The sequence below is a fragment of the Porites lutea genome, chromosome 10, assembly GCF_958299795.1.
Source record: "Porites lutea chromosome 10, jaPorLute2.1, whole genome shotgun sequence".
NCBI classification, from domain to species: domain Eukaryota; kingdom Metazoa; phylum Cnidaria; class Anthozoa; order Scleractinia; family Poritidae; genus Porites; species Porites lutea.
The window spans coordinates 5,483,314-5,505,201 of record NC_133210.1 but is presented as its reverse complement, the minus strand read 5'-3'; the positions used below and the strand labels follow the sequence as shown (position 1 = coordinate 5,505,201).

The window sequence follows — 21,888 nt, the reverse complement described above, 5'->3', positions numbered from 1 at the left end:
GTTTCTCCTTGCTCCTTGACGCTAGATTTGTTTTGCCAGGAGGAACGTCTGCACCTCAAGGACAGAAATTCCATACTGATGACGTAAAATCTATCCAGATTCTGGTTTATTTTTTTTTATTAAAAATCAAACAAATTTAGATTTGGAACCCCATGGCTACCGGATTTATTATGTAAACATTGATTTACGTCATCAGTATGGAATTTCTGTTGCTCGGGCACAGACTTCTTCCTGGTGAAACATCCCTAGCAGCGAGGAGCAAGGAGAAACGGCTGTATTCGCAGGCTATTCAAAATGACACCCCAACCTGCTTCTCAAGTTGAAACCCATTGCGTGCATTGAGAAAAATCATGAAATCTCAAGATTTCCTACACTGTTTATTTGCTTGTTGAACAGTGCAGACTAACACATTCTGATGAAAAAATATACACAATAATAATAATGATAAAAATATGGAAACGTTGACAATGATCCCTCTCTAAGTATTGGGACCAGCACCAAGCGTCCACATATTGGACAGGTTTCCATCTTAAAGAGGGTTACAGAGATGGCTGAGGAACAAACAGGAACTTAACTCTTAGGAGGTGCTCGACCCACAAAGATGCCTGTAAAAAGTTTTGACTGTTTATGCTGTACAATTTGGTAGGCTATTGCCTTCTATGTGCAGTGAACAACAACTTACAACACTGTTGCAGTCTGAAGGGGAATTATCTGTACAAGAGGGTTAATGACAACACCAAGAACTTATTAGTGACAAAAACAAGACCTTAATAACATCCTCGCAAAGGGACACAAAGACAGAGACCTTAAATAGAATTTGAAGGGTAGACGACAGTGTCATCTCCCTCATAGCCTACATTACAGACAGTCTAAATCCCTGATATAGACTGTACAGAGCTCTCTATCTTGGTCTTAGTCTGGCTGCTATGCAGGCTATAAAACCAAAGGTATGGTCAGTGTACTTTTGTTCCTTATAAGGGCATTATTTATGTAAAATTCTTAAAAACTCATCTCAATTAGCCAGGGAGTGCTTTTTCTTTCTTAAATAAGGAAAGGTAATTAACCCTTAAGTCCCGATAGTGATCAACATCAATTTTCTCCTAACGATATCCATACATTGGCAAGAGAAAACTCAAGGTTATGAGAGTTAATAAAATGCTCACCAAAGAGAAAATACTTTGATCTTTTTATCAAATTCTCCCAACTTATTCTTAAAGGAAATGTATGGAGATCAGTTTGGAGAATTTGTATGTGGATACTGGGGCTTAAAGGGTTAAGTATACCTGCCAACTATTACATCTTAGGCTCTCAGACTCCTCTGCAGAGGCCTCTGTGTTGTAGGGAAGCTGGGGAGAATGGAAAAGGAAGCCCTCTAGTGTGCTTTCTTTTAATTTTTTGATTATTGCTATTTTTCCTGTAATACGGGAGCCTTTGCGGAGGAGAGAGCATCTTAGGCATGAGTCCCTCACTTATAGATTTTTTTGAGCTCACACTTTCAAACAAATTAGCCTTTCGGCTCAAATTCCAACTATTTGATGGTATGGTTTGCTCATAGTGTGCAAGAAGGAAGGTTTGTGATCTGTGATTGGTGAATTTTTATCATATAACTTAAGTTTATCAGTATTAATCACATGACGTTAAATTTCTGTGAGGTCATTCAGCAGCATAGTATTAAAAGGTGAAGTATGTCACTAACCATTAATTTGTAGTTGAAATATACAAAATGTACAATATTTTTTTTTTACGTTTTGTAGGCATATCTTCATGCATAGTTTCTAACCAAGCTAAAATAGTAAAACTGTGTATGACAATTTACGCATCTTATGTGGAGGTCTCTGACTTTGATGTAAGTCTTGGCTTCTTTGCTGGAGAAACATGACACTGAAATAAAACAAATAAATGCAGCAGTTAACAAAAATAAATGTTTGTCCAGGAACTCCAAACCTAGGTTATTACAAGCCCCTTTAACAGGGACAGGTTAAAACAAAGTGGTTGTTGCCCTATGAGCCAAATATCTGTTGTGACAGTAGGCCATTGATTATCATTAAAATTAATGACAAGGGCAAAAATAATCAGAAACAGGGCTTATTGTCCTTCAGCAGCAAGTTTCAAAATTAATGGTAAAATATTATGAGTGAGGTTTTCAATTGCTGTTTAGTAATTGGAAAATGAAAGTTACACCCTGGCAATCGTGGATCAACAGTATCATCAGGGATTAACCCTCATTTTCAATTACAGCGGTTCTATTAAAGCCTCACTCGAACAATATCAGCAACATTCCTTACAATATAATCACCATCATTTCAGAGGTGAGGGTGGTGCATTTTAGCAGTTCCCAACAATATTATGATTTGCTGTGGCTTTATAAGTCACAGAAAAGCTGAGATAAAAAGATGCAAATTTGTACTGTACAAAAGGAGCATTGCTGTGAAAAGTTTGAACCCAGGAGTAAGATGTGGGTGTCATGGGCACCAGATTAACCCCACCCACACACCCCTAGATACTGCTCCTGGAGGTGTCCATGGGCAATATGCTTTAGAGGGGTAGATGGAAGATGACATGCAAGTGACTCTTGATCAATTGCCTGATTCTTTAATCACTGTAGCTATATTTGGTTTGTTACTCAGCTGGTTTATAAACTAATATAAGAGCTAAAAACCTGCCAGAATTATTTGACAGCGGAGTGATTTTATTTTTCTATCTAATTCAATCTATTTTTCTGTCTAATTCAATCAAGCACCAAATGTCTATGTATTTATTTATTTATTCAAATTACCTTTTCCCATCTTTCCAACATTTTCCCATACTCTGTTTCATAAAAACGGAAAACTTCCTCACAGTCCTGCAACAAAAAGGTCAGTACTTTACACAAAATGATAAAAGATTTATTACATAAGCCTAAAAAATATTCCCTTGGTGAGAAATGTAGCAGAAAATCCAAATCAGGCAAGCCAGTCCAATCTTGTCCTTTTGGGTAGCCATTTACAACACAAGCATCGTTTTAACTTGCTCAACCAGCTTGGAATGATGTATAATAAACAGTGGATCAGTAAAATATTCTAGGACACAGCCAACCTACCCCTCCCATAACTCAACTTTTTGCCTTGAACGAGAAGTTAATGTTAACATTGGGTTAAGGGAGGGTGGGGTAGGTGAGAAGTTTAGTTTCCCAGAATCTAACACTAGTATTATTATGCACTGACCTGTCGCACATCGTGCCCAGGTGGGTTGTACTTTAAACAGTTTGTTTTCACTAACATCATGTCAGCATGAAATTCGGAATACTCCTGATACTTTCCAGTCTGAAAATAGCATTCATGAGTGATAAGTCAGATGTTTTAAATTACTTTTATGTAACAACAATAAGAACTTTAAGTATTCTAAGTCATGTTCACAAGGTGTGTTCTTACATCCGAAGATAAAATACAACTTAAAAAATAAGTACATTGAAAATAACATAATCATAAAATGGTACCATTGTGTTGTAACATTATTGTAAGTAGAAGAAGACTTTCAAAAGTAATTTGACTAACCTCTAGTTTAACTCTTATCGTGCCAAAATCCATGGGATTTTTAATGACTTTGTAGTAGCCTGGTGCATCTACTGGGTCAACTGTAAGTAGGAATTGCCAACAATAAAACATGTTAGAATTAAACAGGAATTCTTGGCAAATAACACAACAAAATTCTTGTTCTATGAGAGGGTACTGCTCAGTGGCCATCACTTGAAGGGTCATACCATATAGGATTTCATCCTTTGAGTCAAAAGAATTACAATGTGTAATCTCTTGGGAGGGAATTTGAACTGGTTTACTTTTTCAGTCACACTGTAGAACAAGTTTAGTTATGCTTAGATGATTCCCCACTGTACATGTAACTTTTGCATCTGTGGACTAAATACTAATGGTGTTACCATTGAAGTGAAACCTGCTGGCAGGAATTTTGCATAGCACGATTTAAATATTAGGATTTTGCAATATTTTTCATTTTGCCATTATTAGAAGCAAAGGGTGAGGTCCAGAAAAGAACTCACTACTGACACCACAACAAGGAGTTTACTATGTGAGCCACAGGATATCCACTTAGCTTGGCAAAGCTGTGGTATTAAGTCTCTAAGATTATTTCTACACCCTGTAATTCCCTCCAGACAAGATGCAAATAAATCGCAAGCCAAGGAGGTCTCCAACAGGGAAAAACACGGTTATGTGTGGATAAGTCTAGTACTTATCATTACAAGTTAGTGGACAGTGAGAGTTAATGTGTTGAAGATTAGAAAAAATACCTTAATGACAGAGCCAAGACTAAAATACTGACCCTTGATCTGACATTTGAGATGTTTTACTTTACTAAAGCATCATACCGCCCCTCCCATGGTACTCTATTTGGGGAGAAGAAAAAAAAAGGAGAAGACTTGTATTTATAAGGTACCTGGTTTGAGGAACCAGGAAGCAGCCCCAAAGTCACCTTTCCGTCTTCCTTGTCCTCGATAACTAGCAACCTTTTGCAGCAAACTGCAGAACATGGTATTAAAAATAAAGTTACTGTCAATATAAGCACTGCCTGCATTCAGTACTTGGACCAGTATACCTTGAATCAAAACAGTGCCAGGTTCAAAAGATTTAACCTCAGAGGGTCTGAACAATTAACTATTAAAATGTGCTTGGCTCAAGAAAATGAATTTTGACTTACCAAGAACTTGGTATCTCATTATCTCATTTTACCACGTCATATTATTTTTATTTATACCAAACAGACAATAGTCAAGAGATTTACAACTCACTTTTCGGCAAATGGCGGACATGAATTTGTAATGTGCGACCAAGTTGTCCCTTAATTACATGCCATTTAGTTTGACACCAGGTTAATCCATAAGAATTGTTTTGGAGTGTTTTTATCTGCTCTTTTACTATTTCAAGAACAATTCTCAATGATGAGTATGATGTTTTCTGTTTGTCGTATACGTGACTCTAAATCTCTCTAATTTCATTATTACATACATTTCTCAGATAATACTAAGTTTTACCACCACTAATACCATTGGGCTGTTACACCTGCTGCCAATGCTGCTACTGCCACTTTCACTGCCAGCATTTCCACTGACAACACTGCTACTACTACATAAAAATACTACCTATATCATCACCACCACTGCCACTACCACCACCATTACCACTAGAGTGCTGTTGACAGAATAAACTTCAACAGATAAATGACTGTACTGTACAAGCCATAGTTACATACCTAAGAGCACCACGAACCCAGCCACTAACTTGCCTTGGTGGTGACACATCAAGAGATGTTGGAGGTTTCCTTTTTCTTCCACTCGTTCTTATACTACCAAAGGCTTCAAGAGCTTTGATTTCCTTCTCTGTCAACTCGATACTCTCTGAAGCACTGTTTGAACTGCTTGTGGAAGTAGACAAGACATCAATAGGCGGATCTGAAGAGTCCCAATTCTCTTCCTCAAATTTTGTTAAAAGGTTTGAGTTTTGACCTTCCCCAAGGCTTTTGACAGTATCTGCTACAGCTGTTAGCTGTTCACAGATTACATCTCCCTTCTCAGAGGTATTTCCAGGAACTTCAGGCAGAGATGAATTTTGCAAATTAGAAGATTGAGTGAATCCTAAAGAAAAATTGTGGGATGGAAGTTGGGAATCATCCACTTGGCCTCCAGAGCTTGCTTCCATGCTTTCCACGAAACTTTCAATTATTTGTAATGCATTCTGCACAGGTAACCCAGGATTCTCCACAGGCAACCCATCTTGAGCATCTTTTACACTCACAGTTTTGTCATGACAATGAGTTTCCCCCAAAGATAAGCTCTGATCTGAATCTTCCTCCTGTCTGTGATCCTTCTCTTCTTCAAGATCAGCCACATCTGATTCGGCATAGATTTCCTCAGACAAACCACCCACTGCTATATCAGAAATTTCCCCAGAAACATCCAGTCTCTGTACTGTGACATTTTCAATAGATTCTGCAAATGCCTCGGTGTGATTTTCACAAGAGTCTGCTTCAATAAACAAATCTTTCTGAACTCCATTTTCAGTGTCTAAATCAGAGACAGATACTTCAATATCTTGCAAAGACAATGGGCCTAATCCTGTTTTGCGAGTCGCTTCATGTTCCTCAGTTGAATCTAATGACGTTTGTGACAGATCAACTGCATTGTTTTCAGCTTGGTCTTTAATGGGTGTGCTCTCTGCTACACTTGTAAAAAAATCAACAGTAGATGGTGCCTCGGTGATACTACAGCTGTTGTCAATTGTTTCTGAGCACATAAGGAGAGAGTCATCTTCAGACGATGTATTATTGTCACCTTCAGGCACACAACTTGGTTCATTTATCACAGGCATTTTTGAGCTTGACACTTCCGATAATTCACTATTCTCGTTCATAACTGAACTGTGGTTGCTCTGATCGGCAGAAATCAAACCCGACTCTGAAGTAGATGGATACTGCTGTGATGTAACATCATTCAGACCTGGCATCCCTACACCAGAGATGGTGGTACTAACAGCCAGCGGCACTGATGACTGCAGTTGCGCGCCAGCATGTGCACCCACACCAGTTGCCATGGGAACTAAGACAGTTGGAATGACAGTTACATTCTTGGCTGGTGCTGGTAAGATGGTAGGAAGCTTTCTGATGCTTGAGGCAGCGGTGACACTTGATGGTGCTTGTGTCATGCTCGATGGTTTGGGTGGGGCAGGAAGAATGGCTGGGAGGGGTCTTGATCTAACTTGCGTGGTGACAGTTGGGGCAGACAGACTGGGTGTTATTTGGGTGGGACATGGCTTGATATTGACAGTGGTTAGAGCTGGAGCAATTTTATTGTCCTTCTTAGAAGTGGACTGTGTGACAGCAAGGGTAGTCAATCCAACACCTAAAATATATTGAAAAAAATAGATCAACTACAAAGGTCCAGCAGCCTTTGACAAGGTAATTACTAAACTGTTAATCGTTTAATCCCTATGAGTAAAATCCTTCAAGTGCTCTATTGCAAATCCCATATTTTGTGTACTTAAAACTTTAATTCAGACTGAAACTAAAAATTCTAGGGTCTAAATAATTTGTTACATAGCTAAGTAAAAAGAGGGTTCCATTAAAAAAGCTTCCTTTAAAAAGTTCTGCATTTGGACTTTGGTCTTTAGCTGGACCTATTTCTAGAGCATGCAAAGGATTTTCTTTACCTGCAATCAGTGACAAAATGAGTTGAGACACTTTGCCCAAAACTGGGCTTTTTGATGTTTTACTAACTTCAAAAGGAGGAAATATAGCTTTTCCTCCCCCATCCCCTCCATGCAATGTTGTGCCAATGTTTGAGCTACCTATAGAAAACAACAAACACCCCAACTTTGAATGGAGGGGACAGCGTCAGGGGTGCAGATTCTTTTGTTCTCCGAAGTTACCCTATTTGAGTACAATGTCTCAACAATTTTGTCGCCGATTGTGGGCATTAAACTATGTTATGGGACAGTTGGTCACCATTTTTTAAAAACTCTAAAATATTAAATCTGATGTAAATTGCCGCTTGCAACATCCTTTTAAAAATCTCTTCACATTCATAATAAAGTTAAACCACCCTTTATAGACAATGGACACCTGCTTAATATGGACACCTCATTATTATGGACAGACCTTTCCCTGGGGGAAGAAAGCCCCTCCCTACATTCAACCAGCTTAATACCAGGGTTGTCAGTAAGATTTCAAGTTGCTGCGAAAAATGCATCAAGTAGGTGGGGAATCAAACAGGTAGGGATTTCTTTTGGTTTTATTCATCTTCTGTTTTCAAATGAAAATAGCTGGGGGCAAGGGAAGATCCCCGGTCCCCAGCTCTTAATGACAGCCCTGTTAATACAGACACCCATTTAATATAGACACTTCCTATGGCCTCCTCTGTGCCCGTATTATTAAACAGGTTTTGACTTATAAGTAAAATCCATCATTCTTTATTACCACACACATGACAATTTCAACATTGCTGATCCTAGCAGTATGCATGTCATACATGAACCTTGCTTATAGTCCAGCACTCCAGAAGTCCGTCGTAGCTCAGTGGTTAGAGCATCCAACTGGTGTATGGAACGTCATAGGTTCAATTCCTGTCGGGGACTCGTTTTTTTTCGGATCATTTTACGTTTCTGGGAAACTGTCCACCTACCCCTCCCCTAAGCAAGCATTTTGCCCTAAGTGAAAAGTAAGTGTTAATGTTAGCTTAGGGGAGGGGTAGGTGGGCAGTTTCCTAGAAATGTAAAATGATCCTTTTTTTCTTTGTCCTGTGCTCGTGACATGTTGATCATATCACTTCTCAAAACCCTAGCAGTATAAACTGAATGGCCATATAATAATTTTTAAAGCAAAACGGAACTAAAAAGGTGATTTATTTCAACCATTTACCTTGTGTCTTAGTGATGACAATTCCCTGGGAGGAGGTAGTGGGGGCAGGAACCGTTGGAGAAGGCTGCAAGGGAGCTGGGACTGAGAGAACCACTCTCTTTGTCCCACCTACTAGTGTTGTCATGACAACAGTTTTTGATGCTGATGGTGCTGCTTGAGTTACTGCACTGGAAACTTTGGGTTTCAACAGAGAAGATGAAGTGGTAGATGTCGAGGCTACAGTCTTGTTGCTTGAAGGATTTTGAGTCAGCTGATCAACAATAACATGAAGATTGCAATGAATAAGACTTCATATTATTCATTCAAAATATTTCTTCAATAATCAGGTCCCGGTTGCTAAAACGTTGGATAGCACTATCCAACAGATAAATCATTATCCAGCAGATAAGTATCAGGAAAACCGACTGAGTTATCCACTGGATAGGGTTATCCACCTTTTGAACAACTGGGGCCTGATGGGTTAAAATTCGACAAACTTCTTCGCACTTGCTGACACTGTTAACATTTGGAAGAGTTACATTATTTGCCTTATTACTAGATGATTTAAGCCTTTAGTTACAGCACCTCCCTTGTTCTGCATAATTCAATTAGGATGGCTAAACGGTTAGAGTGCTGAAATCGCAATACGGAGGCAACAAGTTCAATCCCCCCGCCCTAGCCCCTAGCTCGGTTTGTTCTCTGAAGTCCAACGTTCAACTCCTCAGTCAACCTTGAAATTGTCAGCTGGTTAGCCTCCTGCCAGCTGGGATTCTTTACAATGTTATGTTTATTTTCAAATGTTTGCTACTGTCCTTACAAATGCATTTGTGCACCACAATAAAAACTACTGGGTTACTAGTAATAGGCCATTTTTGAGTTGCCCCAAGCCATTGATTTAAAAGGTTTTTTTATTCTCATGCAAATAAAACTCACTTTTACAAGCTAAGAGAGATTTTGCACTTAGCCTTGTTTTAAAAGTGAGAGTTTTTAACTTGAAAATGGCCTAATGTGTTTCCCCTATAAGTCAATTTATTTATTTTTATTAAAAGCCTTTTGTATGAACAGCGACAATCTTCTTACCTGAGATGTTGTCTTTGTTAAGCTGGCTGCACTGCTTACTCCAGGCACAACACCTGCAACTGTTGTTTTGGTGAGACCTGTTGTCATAACAACCACTGGCTTGCTCACGCCAACACCTCCTGTTCCTGGGACATGAATGACTCGCACCACAGGTTGAGTGCTGGCAGCTGGCAAGGTCGAGGAGGCCTGAGAACTAGGACTGGGGGTTACCATGGTAACTGTTGAACAGGTTCCCATGGTAGCTGGCGTGACAGACTTGAATTTAACAGTTCCTGGAAGAGGTTTAAATCTGGCTGCTGCTGGCTTTGCTTTTTGTTTTGAAGCCAGTTGGGCTGCTGTTAAACTGGTTTTAAGAGCAACCCCAATCGGATTTGCAGTGGCCGCTGGGTTTGCTGCTGGTCCAGTGGACACACCCTTACCCACGGTTGACAGGGAAGTCTTTGATGCCAAGACGGCTTTAGGAGCGGAAACAGAGGCAACTTTGCTCTGATTCTTGGGAATTGACTGAGTCATTGCTGTTTGCGTTTTGGCCGGTGATGATGCAACAGTCGTCATAGTTTTATAGTTAAGAACAGTCTTTGCTTGACAGATTGCCTGCGACACTGCCACTGTCTTAGTAAGAAGCTTCACCTGTGATGAAGAGGCAGGGAGTGGTGACATACGCGGAACCGGTTTAACCGTGCCAGCAGGTCCGAGAGCTTTGCCAGACTTGGTCATAGTACTTACTGATGTGGTCTGCTTAGTTGGTGCTTTTGACACCAACGTAGGGGTGGGAATGGTAACTTTTGTCACAGGTTTATTCAGACTTGATACACTAAGCCGTCTTTTTCGTTTTGGTTTACCATCATCGTCAAAACCATCAGCTTCACTCCCCTGTGCTGTACCTATGATGGTTATAACATTAATTAATGTGTCAGTCATTTTATTTCTCCTCCCCCACCCCCTTGGGCAGACCCCTATTATAAAGATTTTTCAAAGACAGTTGTTCAAATCTTTTGTACTCAGGTTTTCTTCCCTCTCAGTTTAGTGGCACCATTCAGCAAGCTGTTCTCTTGACTGGTAAAGAGAAATGATACAGGTCAAATTTGATTTCCAGTTAACTTTGATTAAACCTTGGTTAATATCAGTACTCAATTTCCTTTGCCTCCTATCCCTAGAACCTGAAGACAAAGGAGATGGAGAATCAACCTAAGGTAAAATATTTCAACCTGAAATCAAATTTGACCACTTCTGTAACAGAAATAGAATGAAAACAGCCACCATTTGCTTATGGGGTGTACAAAAAAGTCTTCAGCTCTTCATACATTTAAGAAAAGAGACTAAGAACACTTTAAAGAAAAAAAATAGTGGGCTACCCGAAGAATGATATCACTGTCATGAATCATGGATGCCTACAATGCTAAAAAAAAGCACAATTTTTATTCACTTCATTGACATAGAATGAAGTCTATCACATGTAATCTGCAACAGTGCTTTGTTTCGCCACTTACAGCATCTTCTTAGTTTTGTGACATCCTGGGGTACTCAGTAAGCAGAATTGTAAAATTATGTTGATTTCATAAAACAGAGGGTGAAGTCAAAAGAGGAGTGGGTTAACCTGTTTGAGTCTGCTGTTTCACAGTTGCAGCTTTAGAGCTGTTTTGTGGACTGGAAGAAGATGAAGAGTTTGTGGTGGCATTCAGTGAACTTGAACTACTTCCAGCTTTGTTGACTGAGGAAAATAAAATCAAAACAAATCAAACAAAACTTATGGCTTTCAAACATAGGACAATGATGACACTCAAGAGGGACATTAAGCAACCCTGACAGTGAAAGCAAGGACCATGCAAGATACAATTACTGGCACAATAAGTAGCCTACGTGTAGCCGCACCCTACTCCAGACAAAGGAAAAATGGACAGAAGGAGCTCCCTCTCTCCATTTTTCCTTTGTTGGGGGGAGGGTGCGGCTACATGTAGGCTACAAAATAAGACCCTACAGTGGTAAATGGATGGTAAGAAATGATGTACATGTGTGCCTAAAATTGGGACAAGAAATATATTTTCTTACGTGTGGGGATCTTATTTCAGGATTTCCAGGACTGCAAGGCCGTGCTTTAGGAATGTCCAGTGGCCCCTGCTGCCTGCTAATTTTTGTTACCAGGTAACTAGAGGATCTTTATTTTTTTCATAGAAACCATATGCTGAGAAATGTGGATTTAACATTTTAAGGGTACTAAGTTCCCTTCAATTTTTCTCACAACACAGCCTTTGACTGGATTTTGAAGTATTAAATTTCCTCTTCTTTCCATGATTTTCATGACCTGTACATATATGCACCCTAAAGTTCAAGTATTATTGTACCAGGTCATTGTGTGACTTGGCATAGTGTGATGCTACATGTGGCATTCCAAATATGGTTCTCCAATATCTGATCTGACAAGTGTGTGAAGAGTGGAGCAATCGGAATAAAAAACAGTCAAAACTTGTCACTTTTGCGGTACATTTCTTACGTATTGCTGTATTTGCTGAACCCAGGGAGTGTTAATGTAATAATATCAACAGGTTTGATGAACAGTACCTGAAGAGGCTGGAGCCTTAGCATTGGCTGCAGCTGCAGAATTAGCTGCTGCAGTAGCTGAAGCACTGAACACTGTTTGAGGCACAAGACGTGGCATCAAGGGAACAAGCCTTCTTCCTTCTGCCGCCCATTCAGCACAGCTTCCAGCACCATAAATACTTCACAAAAACGTGCAAACAAACATTATGTTACTAAATTATTGCAAAAAGAGTGTAGTTCTTGACTTTTTTAATTGATGGCCATGGTTATTACAGCCTAGCATTTACATTTTGTAGTGGAGACTTAAAACGTTAAGGGAAATTGAAGCCTACTGTACCTTTCTGCCACGATAGCCAATCTGTCATCACTATAGGCTCTTCGCACCTCAGCTCTATGGCGTTCAGTGGATATACTATTAAATTCAAAGTGCCAAAAGACTTTTAATGACTTTGTCACACATCACTATTAGAGTGAACAGTATATCAAGTTGTAAAAACATATGGCTCAGGGCTTAAAAGTAGTCTGATACAGGTAGATTTTCTTACAAAAAAAGGCAAGTCATCCTCTTATAAAATCATTCACTAAGACTAGCAAGAAGTGACCCTGTGCAACAAAAATATGACAGCTGCTTGCCCAAAGGATAAACTGGAATTCAAGATTTTTTCAAGCCTTGATTACTCCACCTGCATCATGTAATTTTCAGGAAACATCCCTACCCTTCCAAACAGAATCCTGTCGTTTTGCTAGGAGAACTCAAGCAGTGAAACTGCACAAAAATTTAAATCACTTCAAGTAAAGTTTGCAATATTGCAAATTTTCACCCAAAAAATTTTGGGTGAATATTCTTTGTTCTTTAAGCCAAGCACATTAAATTATTTACAACTTGAAGGAATTAACTTGTATTGAAAAGACTGGTAACCTTCCAAACCCAAGAAAAGGAAATGCATAATATAACGTTACAGTGAAGTTCATTAAAAATTTTATGTGGGGGGAACTATGAACTATGGTTTTTGAAATTGTACAATAATACATTAATCATAAAATAATAATGGTAATGTAAGTGTTCAGCGCTCCAAGCTATCAACCACCATGGTAAGTAGAAAAATAATTTGCTAACTAAATTTGCAGTAGAAGTTGACAATGGAAGGTAAGATGTAAGATGAAGAATACAGTTCAGTCAGTTACCTGAGCTGAGCTCCCAGTTCCTGCAAAATCTTCTTTTTAGCCCTATATATGGAAAAAAAAATGCGTTAAGAATGTGAATAACAGTTTTCCCTTCTTGTTGTTGGTGAAATAGAGTACAAAATTACCATTCCCAGGTCAATCACCACTGTTGCTTTTCTTTGCTTGACACAATACACCTTTCTCCAAAATGGTGGCAATATTCCTTTCTGTTATCTTTATGTTAGTCAGCTTTGTTTGCTTTAACTGCATATACAGAGTTCAAAAACAACTTTCACCTTTAAACAAAACATAGAAGGCCAATGATCAAGAAGATTAAATAATAGAGAATTTTGCCACCATTTTGGAAAAAAGTGTATAGCAAGTACAACTCATAGACATATCTCTATGCTGGGAGCTATAGGGTGCCTGCTCTTGATTTACTGTAGCTCAAAAGAAAAATAAGAGACTGCTTGCAGTCTAGGAGCTATAATATTAACCGCCTTTACTAGTTTTCACTGATAATTTCCAAATCTCTTCCGTACTGTGATTTCCTTTCTTATAAAAATTCCACATCATAAACAAGCAGTAATTAATCAAAGTACATTTTTACCTAAAAAAAAAATATTGGGTATCTTATTATAACTGTCAATCAATCAACAACTTTATCAACATGCCAGAGCTTCTAGCACACCAAAAGTGCTGCACTAATTGGGGACACTTCATTATTACTATAAGACAAACAAATCAACTGACCGACTTAATTCTCCTTGGGCCCTGAATGCACTGATAATAGAAGAATATGCTTCTAACTCTAAATGAAAAAAAAAAAGGAAAAGAAATTATGATTACATGATTGACCAATGCAATCCTTCCAGCTTTCAAGACAAAATAAAAAAAAGATAATTTAGTAGTTTCTGCGAATAATAATGTACATTGTGCTACAATATAATCAACGTCATCATCAACAACATTATTACCATCATCATCATAATCATCATCAATATTATTATTAGTAATATTATTTTTATCACACTGCAACTTCTGATACTCTAATACAGTTGTTGGTAGGTGAATAAACAAAGGTCAACTAACCTAGCCTACGGAGAATTCTTTTTGATTCATCTCTGGTGATATCCATCATTTCTGCACACATCCTGACTTAACACATCATCATGATCCTCTCTTAAAAAGTAAGGAAAAATAACACTACGATGTATTTTTAAGTTTAAAAATAAAGGTGCATAACATAGTATAATATTAATACATTAAAATAAACAAAGGAAAGACAAATGCGGAAAAGATTTCTAGGAAAATATGCTTAATTGTTGATGGCCAAATTTGAAACGCGATGTAAGAACAAAAGATGTCAAACCACTTGACGAGAGAGAAATAAAAAAAATAAATAATTCGTACAACATGCAATTCGATTAAAGGAAGATGGCGAATTGAAAAAAAAAATAGAAGTCCCTATCGATGAAGCATATAGTCTCAAACAAATATTTGTCATTACACAATGGCATTTCTTGGATTTTCTGCAATTTAACGTAAATGCATGTCCTTCGATCGCACACCCCTTCTAAGCATCTGTTCTAAGTCAGCGATCAAACAACTGCTCTAAGAAAAATAAATTAAATTTTAAACATTTCAAATAAACTGTAATATTCCCTTCATAATTCGTGCATTATCCTGGGTTAACCTATAAAAAGGTTGAAAGTGTTTTCAAGTACACAACTGGCGAGGGATTTAGGCGACAACGGAAAACCAGAGAGCTGTTTAGCGATGAATCAAAGCAAGGATTCGTAAAAAATTACAAGGAAATGCTTTTCATGCCAAAAGATACAATTTGTAGATTTACAACAGTAAAATACGTTTAAGCAGAAAAACTGTTAGCGTACCTTCAAAAAAGGCGTAACTTTCTTCGACAACCTCTCGGAAGGCAAACCGTCCGCCATATTGATTTCTCTCACTCTAGTGCGCATGCGATATGATTGTTTACAAGGACAGCAAGCCCGCGGGCTCAGTTCAAATAAAAGAAGCTGTCAAGTTGGCGAAGGTGATTCGAAGACATAATCGTCGAGATTTTTACGGTTTCTGTGGACCGTAGTCTAACTTCAACCCTCCCTCCAGGTAGGAAAACTACTTAGTCTTTCTTTCTTCTCAATGTCGTTTCTAGATTGAAGGAATCTTTTGTGGTTTCTCGCGATCTCGGTATTGTTTTGTTCTTATAAAAGCTAGCCTGAAGAAGGCGGGCGCGAATCGTTCAACTTAAGAACGACCCATTTCTCTGCTTTCCGCTCTATTTGTAATGCCATTGAGCCTGGAGGTTAAAAAGAATATAGTGTAAAGGAGGAAAACGGGTTTTCCTTTTGATTCTATTTTTTCGTGTAGAACGTGATCTTGTCAATAAGGTTATCTCAGTCTAGATTTCACAGCTGAGACCAAGCTTACCGAGGCTTGCAAAACTTTTCTTCCGATATTTTTTTGTCTTTTCCATTCATACTATAGCATGGTAATTTGCTTAAGGCCAAGCAAAAAGAATGCAATAATGAAGCGATTCAATATTTGAGATTTATTTCGGTTATTTTTGTACTTCTAGTTCGAAAATAAACAATTAAAGTAGATGTATGTCTGCAGACGCTTTTTTACACAGTCATCACACGTTTACTATAAATTATCTATGCGGACGTATTTGGGTAAATCAAGGACTTTTGACAGATTCCTCAGTGTATAGGTGGTAACCGCAAATATATCTTATTTATAAGTCATTTTTATAAATCAAATCTGTCTTTTGCATAAAAATTGTTGAATTTGTAAGATAAAGAAGATTTCTAAATGTTTTTATTAAAATATGAAGCAAAACTCTATCAAAACCCAATTGATTAATTTACTTGAAATATGCAAAATGAGAGATTTGTTTCTTTAGCCCTTGTATATTAATTTGCAAATCAATAGCCATTCTTTACTCTTCTGATATTTTTTCAATGTCAATGAACAATGTACCTTATTGTGTTGGTTCTATGAAGTCCCCCAGCTTCTCTGTCATGGAATGTCAGGCTTCATGTAAATGCTAAGAAGAAAGGGCCCCTGCTTACATTTTCTCGAAATTGAACCTACTTTTTGCGGATAAGTACACCCAGTTAATACTGATACTTTCCTTTGGTGACTGTAATTTTAACAGGGTTTGACTGTATTCAAGCTAACAGACTTTTAACCCTTTAAGCCCCAATGTCCACATATAAATTCTCCATACTGATCTTCATACATTTCTTAAAAGAATTAGTTGAGAGAGTTTAATAGCAGATCAAAGCATTTTTTCTTTAGTGATCATTTTATTAACTCTTATAACCATTCCTCTTGGCAACATATGGATATTGTCAGGAGAAAATTGATGTTGGTCACTATTGGGACTTAAAGGGTTAAGTCAGCCAAGTTAAGGTGAGATGATGATTGACAACAACAATTTTAAGCGTAACGTAACCTTACAATTGTTGAACAATGTTGTAACCACTCCAAACAATTATTCAATGGTGTTGCAATGCTATGTTGTGCTGAAAATCGTCATTGCAAATCGTCTTGTGTAACATCAGAGGATCAGAATTCTACTATAGGGTAACAGTATTAAATTTTTGATACATTAAACTTCCACAGGCTTCACGTGAGTGCTTTTTGTGCTCACAAGTGATGTCATGGGGAACTCATCATCAGCTCCGCCAAAACACCCCTGTGAGGTAGTCATTGTCGGAGGAGGTTATGGTGGCATTCAGGTTGCTATGCAACTTGATAGCTACTGCAAAGTCACTCTCGTTGATCCCAAAGATGCTTTTCATCATAACATGGCAGGATTGCGAAGTGTCGTTGAGCCGTCTTTTGTCAAGAAGACTCTCATACCTTATGAAGGAATTCTGAAGCATGGCACCTTTGTTCAGGATCGTGTTGTTAGTTGCAATATCTCCAGAAGAACAGTGACACTTTCCAGTGGAAATGAGATTAGCTACGATTATCTTGTGTTTGCCTGTGGCTCATCTGTTCCATTTCCAGGTAAGTTCCTGAGTCTATAATATCTTTGCATTAACTGATGCAGGAATATAATATTCAACCATGAATTTGGTGACTTTTGTTGAGGTTCCTGTGTGTCACAGGTTTTATGGAAAAATATTTTGGCCTCCATCACTCCTATTTCATTAGGTTGCTGATGGGATTTTAAATTGCCAGGTTCAGTAACATAACCTGTTAGGTTGTGTTCAGTCAGTCACATGCTTAGGTTTCTGCCAGTTTCACCAATGTAAGAAGCCTGGCAGTCGCAGCATTCGATCTTGTACACTGCTCCTTGTCTGTCCCCCAGGTTTGTTTTTGTCCTTAATGGTTTCATGCAATCCAAGTAATGAAGCCATAGTGCCTAGGTAACGTAAGGTTTTTATAGTTTCTAAAAGAGTATGATTTATTTTTTGAAGGGAAGCTGCCTTTAGGAACAAGTATGGAAGATGCTTTAAAACTTTACAAGGAATGCACTGACCAGGTACTAATAGTCTTAAAGAGCTTGATTGAGCCAAACATCAAACAAAAACCATGAGCGATTTATTGAACACTTAAAACTTATCACAACTAACTCAACAATCAGCCAATGTTTCAGAACCAATTTTAATTATTTTTACATCATTCTAAGCAAAATTTAACCTTTTCTATTGATTTCACTTAAGCCAGACTAATATTTTCAAACGGTTAGTCAGTTTGCGGTTTTGGCACGTGAAGTCCTGAAACTTGATAGGTTTATAAACAATGAGCATTCCTGACATATTTTAGGTGTTCATTTTCCCAGTTGCACTGTAAACATGTTTTAAACTTACTTTTCTATTTATCATTGTTCCTTGGCATTAATTTGTTCGTTTTAGGTCATTAAAAGTGACAGAATTGTTGTCATTGGTGGAGGGGCTGTTGGGTTAGAGTTGGCTGGTGAATTAGCCAATGACTACCCAAAGAAGAAAATCACTCTTGTGCATAACAGGGAAGAAATTCTTGATGACCGAATGGCACCAAAGTTTATTAAGAAGGCACGTGATGGGCTTAAGGGTTTAAAGGTTGAGACCATTCTTGGAGAGCGTGTAAATATGGATGACTTGAATGTAAGTAATAGTTTATCAATTGGGTTATGATAGAGTTCCTGTGGGTGAAGCCAAGAAAGAAAAATGATATCAAATGTGGAAAATTCTATTGAATAAGCTACAAGCTCTATAGAAAGATAGAGGAAAAATTAAGTGCACAGAGAAATGTATTTACATTCGGCGGAGCTAAACGTAGTGGTAGTGACAGCGAATGTAAATACTTTCCTATTGGTATGAACCCACATGAGCCGCTATAGCGTTAATTGACTCTATTGTTGTAACGTATATAAGGTTTTGACAGTTGTAATGTATTCATCTCAGCTCTCGAACTATCAAATTCTATTTTTATATCTTACTTTATTCATCTATCGATTGATTTTTTTACCTTTAACCCCCAGAGGTTGTGCGACCGCATCGGTTGGGGAATATGTTCCCAATTTTTTCCCATTGGGTTTTTGGGTTTTTGTATCAGACAGCGCACATGAATAGTTTAGCCTGAGTGACTTTATTTAGGAATATTTGTGTACCATTCTTTAGTTATGATGTTGAACTTTGTATGTTATTTGGACAGCATTAAACACTCAGGCTCCATAGTTCGAGCTGCACACCCACTCCCGTCTCTTAGTCATGAATATAAATAGGAACATGATTTTGTTTCCCGAAAATGTATTGCAAGATTAAGATATTCAGACATATTTCTTTAAAGAGTGATATACATTGAGAAAAATAATTGTTTTTTTTTTTTTACTTTAAGCAAAATCATGGAAGAAATTAATTACCATATTTCTATAACCTGCCTCTCATACATAATTTAACCTCAGTGAGTAACGTCTGCGAAGCAGTGGGAAGATCCTCCTTCCGAATTTCCTTTCATCCCGACTGGCAAATTGACAATGGGTTATTTAACAGGGGAATTGTGCCACGTCGTACTCAAATTCTGGTACACAGCTGGGGGCCCAGAACACGGATTTTGGCGCTGTTTTGCGGATGGAGTTAACCAGACTTAAGTTCCATCTGTAACACAGGCAATTCTAATAGGAGACATGTTTTTGGCAGTTTGATTCAGATAAACCTTGGATTTCTGGACCCTTAACACTGACAACGGACAAAGGCACCAGCATTGAAACAGATCTGGTGTTTCGCTGCACAGGACTGAAAGTCAATTCCATAGCATACCAGTCAAAGCTTTCTGACAAGATGGAAAAAAATGGAAGTCTTAAAGTGGATCGATTCCTGAGGGTGGAAGAAATTGAGAATTTGTTCGCCATCGGGGATTGTAACAATACTCCTGAACTCAAACTGGCATATTTAGCACGTCTACAGGCCGGTAAGATAGTTAAATTGTAGATACTTTTCACTGTCACTGCATAAGAATGAAATCCGAAAAGGCAATAAAATTTTCCATAACATCTCCCAGATGATTCCCAGGTTTGTGTAAATTCCTGCCAATCCTAGTTATTCCTTCTGAATTGTAGCGTAAGTGGACATTTCAACCTGACAAATGAAACATCAAGTTGTTTGCTTACAACAAATGTTAGAAACAATTAACTGGTGTTTTTGAGCTACACTGTCGTTATTGTATGAAGTTTTGTTTTGAAACCAAAAGTACTGTCTGTAATAAAGAGGTGCCCATAGTTTGGAGCTGATTGTAAGAAGAAGTTTGACAGTAAATTATTGGATGACCTGCCCACATGTACTCCGAATACTATAATCTCAAAAGGCAGGGTAGGGCGTATGGCACTCTAAATTCATTGTTGCATTTTGATTAGAAGAACTTTATTAGTAAGCAGATAACATAAGAGAAGCACTGCCCGCACCTAGCAAGGCTATTCAAGGCGGAAAAGTGCCTGGAAAATAAGAAATTAAGAATAAGGTTAACTTAGGAAAGTTAACAGTTTAAAAATCATAAGATGGGTAAGGACCAGTGACTGACTGAGTCTGCTTATGAAAGAGTATAATAGATATGAAATGGCCTCATGTCAGGGGTACCCAACGTTAATTTTTGCAATATATCTGGAAGACGAATTGAGATCTAGAATTTTCGGAACGTTTGTTGTAAAATTTCTTGCTTGCCTGACTCTGCTAGGATTTTCGAACTTCTAAAAAATGGTATAATTTCCCGTTTTTAATGGATTTTTACCCCTAAAAGTCACCTAGAATTTTCGGGAGCCTTTTTTGTGGCTGGAATTTTCGAAAAGGTAAGTTTTGATCCCTATAATTTTCGGATCACTAGACTTTCAGCTAGGAAATCCGAAAAGATGAAAAATTTTTAGGGGATAAAAATATGCCTATATCTACCGTTTAACTACTAAAATACGTTTAACAATGCTATGTTTAAGTGGTTTTGAACTATATTCTCGTTGGGTGCCTCTGTAATGTATAAGTTCCTTTCAAACAGAAAGTTTGATAGGTTTCATCCCAATTGATTGTTGTTTTCTTTTACAGATGTAGCGGTGGAAAATATTAAACGGCTGAATGAAAACAAACGTCTTAAAGAATACAAGCCGTCTAATCCTGTAATGGTTTTGCCTCTTGGAAGGAGTGGTGGGGTCTCCCAGCTGCCAAATGGTATGGTGGTCGGCGGATTTGTAACCAAAAGCATTAAAGGAAAGGATGTTATGACAGCAGACACATGGAAGGCAATGAAGAAGAAGATGCCTTCCGACTAAAAGACTTTTTTCAAGTTATGGTAAAGACCATTTACCGAACTGAAAATTCGGAAACTTAAGTTTAAAGGTGATCGTTAAGAGCGAAGATATTGCTCCGCAAGGTCGCAAAACTTTCCAGACGTTCGTATGGAAGGGAGGAAGGGGCGGGGGGGGGGGGGGGGGCAGTGGGCACGAACTCACCTTTACTATACAAACGTCGGTTAAAATTTGGTGACTTTGTAGCCTGCAAAGCAGATGTATTTTGCCGTGCGAACGATTTGGACGTTGAAACTGACAGAGAGATTCGGCGAGTCTCAAAAATGATTCCAAGGGGGAGGTTGACGGTTCAAAATAATGGAGTGGGAAGGGAGGAAAAAATACGCGAGCGTTTTCTCCCCGCCCCTCCTTTCTTAGTTTTCCAGTTGATTTCATGAAGGCTTCTGCGATCAAAGTAAATCTGGGCCGCGCTTTCGGTAGAAAAGAGCAACAACAACTGCTCTGCAGGCGACGACTTTACGGAGCTATACCTTCCTTAGTTTTCCACAAATCACGTTAAACTTGGTATCTTGACTACGTTAGGGTCCATTTACAGAGAACATACCGTATTTACTCAAAAGAGTACATTTCTCGGAAACCGGTCGTTTCGATAAAAAGTCGTTTCGATACAAGTCGTTTCGATACGAACTCAAGCAGTGAAATTACCCAAGGAGTTCGTTCACTTCACGTATAGTTTACGCGTAAACAAGAAAAACATTTTGGGTGAATATTCTTTGTTATTTAAGCTGAGGACGTGAAACTATTTACGCTTCGACTGAGAAACTTGTATCGAAACGACCGGTAAGCCTCGGAACATACCGTATTTATTTGAAGAAGTGCCTCTAGATTAACTGTTGTCCAATCAATACTACACGTAGAAGCAAAAATAATTATGCATCCTTTAAACAGCAACGCAGCACTTATTGATATCATACTGTTTGGAC

General features: G+C 38.2%; 2 protein-coding genes across 2 annotated transcripts; one reads left to right on the top strand and one right to left on the bottom strand.

The window, feature by feature from the left end:
• Positions 1-380: 380 nt before the first annotated feature.
• LOC140950195 (uncharacterized) lies at positions 381-15,126 on the bottom strand. Its single transcript, XM_073399395.1, has 15 exons — positions 15,057-15,126; positions 14,254-14,343; positions 13,915-13,972; positions 13,183-13,224; positions 12,335-12,409; positions 12,019-12,176; positions 11,057-11,170; positions 9,460-10,343; positions 8,401-8,650; positions 5,242-6,886; positions 4,429-4,511; positions 3,534-3,613; positions 3,204-3,302; positions 2,777-2,842; positions 381-1,881 (listed from the first exon to the last, which is right to left on the bottom strand). Exons 2-15 carry the CDS (start codon positions 14,312-14,314, stop codon positions 1,822-1,824), a joined length of 3,675 nt encoding a protein of 1,224 aa, XP_073255496.1. The 5' UTR covers positions 14,315-14,343; positions 15,057-15,126; the 3' UTR covers positions 381-1,821.
• A 64-nt stretch (positions 15,127-15,190) lies between these two features.
• LOC140950973 (ferroptosis suppressor protein 1-like) lies at positions 15,191-20,964 on the top strand. Its single transcript, XM_073400187.1, has 6 exons — positions 15,191-15,288; positions 16,810-17,199; positions 17,613-17,677; positions 18,051-18,281; positions 19,317-19,587; positions 20,706-20,964. Exons 2-6 carry the CDS (start codon positions 16,848-16,850, stop codon positions 20,927-20,929), a joined length of 1,143 nt encoding a protein of 380 aa, XP_073256288.1. The 5' UTR covers positions 15,191-15,288; positions 16,810-16,847; the 3' UTR covers positions 20,930-20,964.
• Positions 20,965-21,888: the final 924 nt, after the last annotated feature.

Bases quoted from the DNA above. Each gene is read 5' to 3' on its own strand.
- LOC140950195 (XM_073399395.1), bottom strand. From the start codon at position 14,314: ATGTGTGCAGAAATGATGGATATCACCAGAGATGAATCAAAAAGAATT. The intron at 12,410-13,182 runs GTAACTGACTGA...TGAATTTAATAG, and splicing joins GAACTGGGAGCTCAGCTCAG to TATATCCACTGAACGCCATA. The intron at 3,614-4,428 runs GTACCTTATAAA...TCCTACTTACAG, and splicing joins TTCCTGGTTCCTCAAACCAG to TTGACCCAGTAGATGCACCA.
- LOC140950973 (XM_073400187.1), top strand. From the start codon at position 16,848: ATGGGGAACTCATCATCAGCTCCGCCAAAACACCCCTGTGAGGTAGTC. The intron at 17,200-17,612 runs GTAAGTTCCTGA...TATTTTTTGAAG, and splicing joins CTCATCTGTTCCATTTCCAG to GGAAGCTGCCTTTAGGAACA. The intron at 18,282-19,316 runs GTAAGTAATAGT...TGTTTTTGGCAG, and splicing joins TAAATATGGATGACTTGAAT to TTTGATTCAGATAAACCTTG.